This window comes from Bactrocera oleae, chromosome 6 (genome assembly GCF_042242935.1).
Source record: "Bactrocera oleae isolate idBacOlea1 chromosome 6, idBacOlea1, whole genome shotgun sequence".
In the NCBI taxonomy this organism is placed as follows: domain Eukaryota; kingdom Metazoa; phylum Arthropoda; class Insecta; order Diptera; family Tephritidae; genus Bactrocera; species Bactrocera oleae.
This window is the reverse complement of record NC_091540.1, coordinates 33430312-33437790: the sequence shown is the minus strand read 5'-3', so window position 1 is coordinate 33437790 and position 7479 is coordinate 33430312. Positions and strand designations below refer to the sequence as shown.

General features: G+C 42.0%; 1 protein-coding gene across 1 annotated transcript; it reads right to left on the bottom strand.

The window, feature by feature from the left end:
• Window positions 1-358: 358 nt before the first annotated feature.
• Window positions 359-3125, bottom strand: LOC138857838 (uncharacterized). Its single transcript, XM_070111736.1, has one exon. The coding sequence runs from the start codon at window positions 1732-1734 to the stop codon at window positions 451-453; it is 1284 nt and encodes a 427-aa protein (XP_069967837.1). The 5' UTR covers window positions 1735-3125; the 3' UTR covers window positions 359-450.
• Window positions 3126-7479: the final 4354 nt, after the last annotated feature.

Genomic DNA, 7479 nt, shown 5'->3' with positions numbered 1-7479 from the left:
GTTTACGTCTTTTGTTGCACTTCGTTCTACTGGATTTTTGTAGTCGGCTCTTTGGTGTAGTTGCCGTTGCGTTGCCTACCTTTTCTGGTGGCATGGTGTAGAAGGCCGCTGTATGCTGCGCATCTGGTGCTGTCAGCACTACCTGATGACCTCCGCAGGATATCTTAGCTCCCATACTCCCCAGTGTATCTAACCCGAGTATGACGTCATCAATCGCACCGGGCATAACATGCAACACTGCTTGGAGTGATGACTGTCCGAGTTGGATGTTGCTTTCAACGGCGTCGTAAATCTTGCTGGTGGTACCGTCGGCCATTTGTATTTGCATGGCTACGGTAACCGTCTTACCACTCCCGGTCGTGTCCATACGTTCTGCAAGTCGTGACGATACGAAACTTTTTGAGGCGCCGGTGTCGATGACGGCTTCCGCCGGTTCTCCGCCAAGCTTGATTAAGGCGTACAACCGGCCGCGTTCCTGATGCATAATTGTTGGCGTGTCGGCGCTGAGTTCTGTGGGTCCGCCGCGCCTTTCTCCTGGCGGAACCCTCGGCCGTTTCCCTGTCGTTGGCCGCAGCATTCTTTGGTTAGCACATCCGCTCGACCACACTCCCAGCAAAATATCTTTCTGGGATTACGGCACCTCCTAGCGTAGTGTCCTTCCTGGCCACATCTCCTGCATGTGTTTCCAGGCATAAAGGTTGGGTTCGTGGATGGTTGTTGGTGATGCGCGTTTACCGTAGTATCGTGTTGAGAAACCGTGTGCTGCTGTTGCGAACGTGCTGATGCGGACTGGACGGGTGGATGGTCTGGCCGTGATGTATTTCTTACCTCGTGGTCACCTATGATGTGTCTCGTCATCTCGCGGCGTGCCGTCTCTACAGTTCTCCGATGTCCTTCATGGATGCTCTCGTATTCTTCTGCAAGCGTGATAAGTTCGGCTAGTGTCTCGAAATCTCGACGCCGAATGTAGAGTAGGTAATCGGTGTGGCTGTTTCGGAAGATCCTTTCCAACCGCTGCTCCTGATTATATCCAGCGTGTCTCATTAGGTTCTGCATAGCGAGGACGTAGTCTTTGTACTTTTCTCGCACGTGTTGTCTTCGTTGCCGTATGTCGTCTTCGAGGCGTTCGAAGTAGCGTGCTGGTAAGAAGAATCGCAAAAAATCCCTTTTGAAGGTACTCCAACTCCTCCAATGTTCGTTGTTGTTGCGATACCATTGGAGAGCGGTACCGCACAGTAACTCGGGCATGGTTCTTGGAAGAAGGTCTGTGTCTATTACGTATACTTCGGAAAGCTCTTCCAATCGTTCGATGAACGCTAATGGGTCTCTCCCGCCGTCGTACTTTACGGACCACTTCCTCACCTGGTCGATGATAGGTGCGAATGTAAGCATCTGGCCCCGTTGCATCGACATGCCGCTATTCGGCATGCTTATTGGTGGCGGTAGTCGTCGTGATGATTCTGCGAAAATGTCCGCAGTTCCTCTGCCTTGATCTGGTGGAAGTGGTGTCTTCTGATCGCCTTCGTCTCGTGAAGCGAAGTCATTTCCTTTGTATGCAGCTTCCATTTTTAACAATTTCTCTTGTATTTCGGAGTCCTCGTGCGCCTTGGCTGCCAGTGCAGTTATGCGCTTCCGAATTTCCCGCGTGGTGCCTATGTGGTCAACGCCCAAATTCTCTGCGAAGGAGATTAGTTGCTCCTTAGATACGTTGTCCAACCACATAAGATCTGTCATTTTCCTGATGTTATACGATTTGCCGAGTCCCTGCTCGGGCGCCAATTGTAACGAAGCTTTTCTTCTGCCCCTGCTTCTTCTGATTTGCTGAGGTATACTCGCCGTGTCCAGGGTTCGTTACAATAAATTTGTAAACTATGGGGCTCTTTACAAATCGCTCTTTATTTAGAATTGCACACTACCACACGTACTTTATTGTATATTATTACTACACTCTCTGGAACTGCGTTTTAGGAGCGCCGCCCGTTGTTGGCGTTCCGACAGTTTTACCTTCACGATCTCTGGAACTGCGTTGTAGGAGCGCCGCCCGTTGCTGGCGTTCCGACAGTTTCCACTTCCACAATCTCTGGAACTGCGTTTTAGGAGCGCCGCCCGTTGCTGGCGTTCCGACAGTTTCCACTTCCACACTCTCTGGGACTGCGTTTTAGGAGCGCCGCCCGTTGCTGGCGTTCCGACAGTTTCCACTTCCACACTCTCTGGGACTGCGTTTTAGGAGCGCCGCCCGTTGCTGGCGTTCCGACAGTTTCCCTTCACGATCTCTGGAACTGCGTTATAGGAGCGTCACCCGTTGCTGGCGTCCCGACAGGGTAGTGGTTCTCGTAACTTGTTAGCGCGTCACTATCACGCGGAATTACGGAGGGCAGTGACAGCGACCGCGATGCCAAGCGTGGAGCAGGTCAGAGGATCGACTCACTACCCACTTCACGCGTGACTTCCGGCCTTCCCACGTTAAGGAGTGAAATGCCTGCCAGAGGATCGACTCACTGCGAGACATTCACTCCTTACCGCACGAAACGTCACTTACCTTTCCGCGCTCCCGTTGGATAATTGGTATACTATCGCGTATACTACCCTGCCAGTGTGCTACGCGTCTCGGGGTGACTTACCTTCCGTGTCCAGTTCCGTTGTGCTCGCCTTCGCAGTCCTGTCCTCAAAGCCCGCCAATCGTTGTGCTCGCCTTCACGGTCCTGTCCTCAATCATCCGTCCAGCGTTGTGTTCGCCTTCGCAGTCCGATCCTGAATGACTGCTGATCGGCCTGCTTGCTTTCCACCAAGCCGTGTGTTGCTTGCTCGCCCGTTCGCAACATGATGCTTAGGATGGCGTGTGTTGCTAGAAGTGGCGTGATTTTCCCGTTGCAGACCAATACTCGCTGTGTCGCTTGCGTGGCGTGATTTAACTGTTGTGTGGCAACATGTTGCCTTAGGATGGCGTGTGTTGCTAGAAGTGGCGTGATGTAACTGTTGTGTCGCAACATGTTGCTTTAGGATGGCGTGTGTTGCTAAAAGTGGCGTGATTTTCCCGTTGCAGCCCAATACTCGTTGCGTTGATTTTATTTAACAGGGTGCGTCTTCATGTGTTGTGTGGGCTAAATTCCCTCTGGACATTTAGTTCTCACAAGGTACATAAGTATGAATGTGATATTAACTCTCCCAAAGTGGCTAAATTTTATATTATAAGCTTATGTGGCAAACGTCAACCAGAAAATCGGCATTCATTATTTGTGTGAGGTTTAGACATAGTATATACTAATTTCATTCTAATTCAGCGTCAAACCACATAATTTTTAAAAAATCTTATCCACTTAATTTCGTTAAAATATCAAATTTTGATCGAACGGAACGGTTTAAAGTCAGGTGGAGAGACGGAAATCTTATATAGGTATATGGGAATTAAGAAATATATTAATCTTGACATTGCTCAGCTATACTCGAGAATATATTTTGAAGCAATTTTATCTATAAAAAAAAAATTAATACTCACTGACCGGTATATTCGGCATAAAACTGGTTAGAATAACGAAAAGCATTATAAGTAGTATATGGATTTGAGGGTAGTATTAATCCGATTTTATCAATTTCACAAGATACCTTGTTATGAGTAAAACACGCTCTCTCATATTCATTGAGATAGCTCACATATGCGGTATAAAGTCACGCGGAAGTTCAAAAATATTTATATTAGGCATATTAAGGCTATAAGAACTATTGATCCGATTTTTGATTCCATTTTTGACACAAAGACGTTCTATTATCGATAGTTTCATTTATTTATTCTATTATATGAATTTCAATTATAAATATATCTTCACATTGACCGATATTTACGGTAAAAAGTCAACTATAGGTACTGGGGTCCACATATTCAGTGGTTCATTTAGACAATTTTTAGTCACAAGGTCGCATACTTTAATCGCATCATTCACGCACAGTTTTACCCCGATACAATCATTGTTGCTTGATTTGCATAGTGGAAAGTGAAAGAATCAAGTGGAATTTCAAATGGTGTCATATGGAAAATAGGCGTGGTTTAAATCCGATTTCGTACCATAACATAGAAATATGAAAAGAATATTATGTACCGAATTTGGTTGAAATCGGTTAAGCAGATCCCAAGATATGGGTTTTCACCTAAAAGTGGGCGGTGCCACGCCCACTGTCTAATTTTGAACGTGGTTCCTATAAAATCATCTCATACCATCCCAGAGATAAAATTGAATGTCTCTGACGTGTTTAGTGCTTGATTTATCGCGCTTTTAGTAGTTTTTAACAGTACCGTTATATGTGGAGTGGGCGGAGGTGCCACCCGATTTCACCCATTTTCACACTGTAGGTAGAGGTTATAAAAACATTTGCTTCCAGTGAAAATATGCACATTAAACCTATTAAGGGCGGGACCACGCCCACTTTAAAAAAACTTCAGATGCCCCTCCTTATTGTGATCCTGCATACCAAATAAGAGTCTTATATCTTGTTGTGGAGCTTAGTTATGGCAATTTATTTGTTTTTGAATAATGGCGTTTTGTGGGCGTGGCAGTGGTCCGATTACGCCCATCTGCAATACCAACCGTCTCACGGTACCAAGAAACATGTCTACCAAGTTTCATAAAGATATCTCAATTTTCACTCAAGTTAGAGCTTGCATGGACGGACGGACGGACGGACAGACAGTCACCCGGATTTGAACTCGTCTCTTCATCCTGATCATTTATATATACATAACCCTATATCTAACTCGATTAGTTTTAGATGATACAAACAACCGTTAGGTGAACAAACTATTTTACTCTGTAGCAACATGATGCGAGAGTATAACAAGTACCGATTGTCTTCCAGTTTTACTGACATAGTATACTTAAATTAATGCTCCAATTATTATTTATATTATATATACAAGTATATAACCCTATATCTAACTCGATTAGTTTTAGGTGATACAAACAACCGTTAAGTAAACAAAACTATTATACTCTGTAGCAACAGGTTGCGAGAGTATAAAAAAAAGGTAACTTCGGTTGGACCGAAGCTATAATACTTTTTACAAATACAAAGGCAGACGGGCATGGCTAAATCAACTCAGCTCATCATGCTGATCATTTATGTATATATTTTATAAGGTCTCCGACGTTTTCTTCAGGGTGTTACAAATTTGACAAACATAATATACCCTGTTCAGGGTATAATGAGAAACCACTTCTTTATTCAAAAATTTGAAGGGTATTATAGCTCCGTACAATCGAAGTTAACGTTTTTCCTTGTTTTTAATTAAATATGGACCGATGATTCCACTGGCCGACAAACCAAACCCTTGGTTTTTCTGGATGAAATGGCAGCTCTTGAATCTTTTCAGGTTGCTCTTCGTCCCAAATGCGACAATTTTGCTTGTTTACATACCCATTGAGCCAGAAATTGGCCTCGTCGCTGAACAAAATTTCGGGCTTCGAGCGGCTTCAGTTCTTGCACAAGCTGAATTTTATACACTTTCGATTTAAGATCTCGACGTAAAATTATATTGACTGATTTCTATTTTTCATATATCCTCTTTTCTTATTTATTGAGAACACTGTCCATTAAAAAAGCTTTTGTGGTTGGAAGCAACGAGTTGTAATCAACGACTACCCTAATATATAGAAATATATACTACAAGCGGTATCAACCTTTGAAAGTCATTTTTACCACGTCAAATCTCAAATAATCCAGTATTTAATATTGCAATATTACCGCGGGAAAAATGTATACATATGCACATACACCCATATAGGTATATGGTATTTACGAATGTATATTAAGTGGTTGGTGTGCACAACCGTTATGCATGTACTGTTGATTCGCAACTACGTTCCTAGTACAACAAATCTCTGCTCCAGCAACCACGAAATCTTATTAGCAGTTAGCGAGCGACCGACTGAAGTCACAGGTTGTAAAATTTGATTTACCACATTGCACTCCCTCTCACACCAACTTCAATCTTCTTTCCGCATATTTTTCAACTTTACTCTCCCATAGTCGGCGAAAGCGGGCAATATTGTTGTGGTTGTTAGCGGTTGGTTATCGTTGGTGAACTTGCCGCTGCCTTCGCTTTGATTCAATTTGGCTTTGATTTTGTGTATACACGACATACTACACCTATGTATGTGTGTATACACGAGTTCGTAAACGCCAGTTCGTTTTCAGAATGCAAGTTTGTGTGTTTGTATGTAAGCTTTTTAATACAATTCAGTCAAGTTCAGCTTAATTCAGTTAAACTGCAGCAACGCTGTACTACTATATACATGTACGTATATACTGTGTATATATTAGGGCGGATAAAGAAAAAACAAATGTTTTTTTCCGCTTGGTGCTTTGAAAAATTTATTGATAGACACCCTAAGAAAGTTAACCGAACATTTCACGCACAAGGTTTGTTAGTTATATGGGGTTCGGGACAGATTTTTACCCGATTTTATTCATTTTAGGCACAAAGATGCGCCGTTATTAAAAACACGTTTTCGCAATTTTATTAGCACATGTAGCAAGAGTATAAAAAAATACCATTTTTGTGGAGTAGTAAATTTCCTACAAGGCTGGGTTTTGCAATTTGAAATGATTTTTTTTCAGTGAGTTATAAAGTTCTAAAGAAAAAGGAAACAAATTTTCCTTGAAATAGTTAATCTTTAAAAGTTAATATCTTTTAAACGGTTAGATTTCCAAAAAATCGTTATAGACAATTTTAAATGATCATTAAATTTCCTACAAAAGAATAAAACGCAATATTTTTTCAAGTAGTTGGAAGCAACATCTGAATATTTATATCTGATAATAAGAAAAGAATAGAAAATTGCAAGGCGGAAGACACGTTACAATTAAGAGCTTATACTTGGAGAGACTTTCTTAGAGGTGCCTTTCAATCAATTTTTCAGTGTACTAAATGAAAAAAAATTCGTTTTTTTATACCCATCCTAGTATATATGTATATATACATATGTATGTATCCATGATGGTTATGTTTGTATACTCTCGCAACATGTTGCTACAGAGTATAATAGTTTTTTCACCTAACGGCTGTTTGTATCACCTCAAACTAATCGCGTTGGATATAGGGTTATACATACATAAATTATCAGGTACGAGTTGAAATTCGGGTGAATGTCTGTCCGTCCGTCCGTCTGTGCAGTCTGTAACTTAAGTTAAAATTGAGATACATTGATGAAACTTGGTACACATGTTGAACTATAACTGTTTTATCCCCTAGGACCCGAATATGTGGACTCCAGTACCTATAGTTGATTTTTTAATGATATGGATTTTATTATCGGTCAATGTGTGGGATCAATAATTGAAATTCAGAGAGGATCCTTTCCTGAAAATAGTATGTCTGTATGGCAAAAATGGGTTAAATCGATGTCAGTAATTCCCTTAGCTCCATATACTAATACCAATATTTTCAAACTTCCGGGTGACTTTATATCGCATATATCGGCCAATATA

Coding starts and splice junctions, on each gene's coding strand:
- LOC138857838 (XM_070111736.1), bottom strand. CDS start 1,734: ATGACAGATCTTATGTGGTTGGACAACGTATCTAAGGAGCAACTAATC.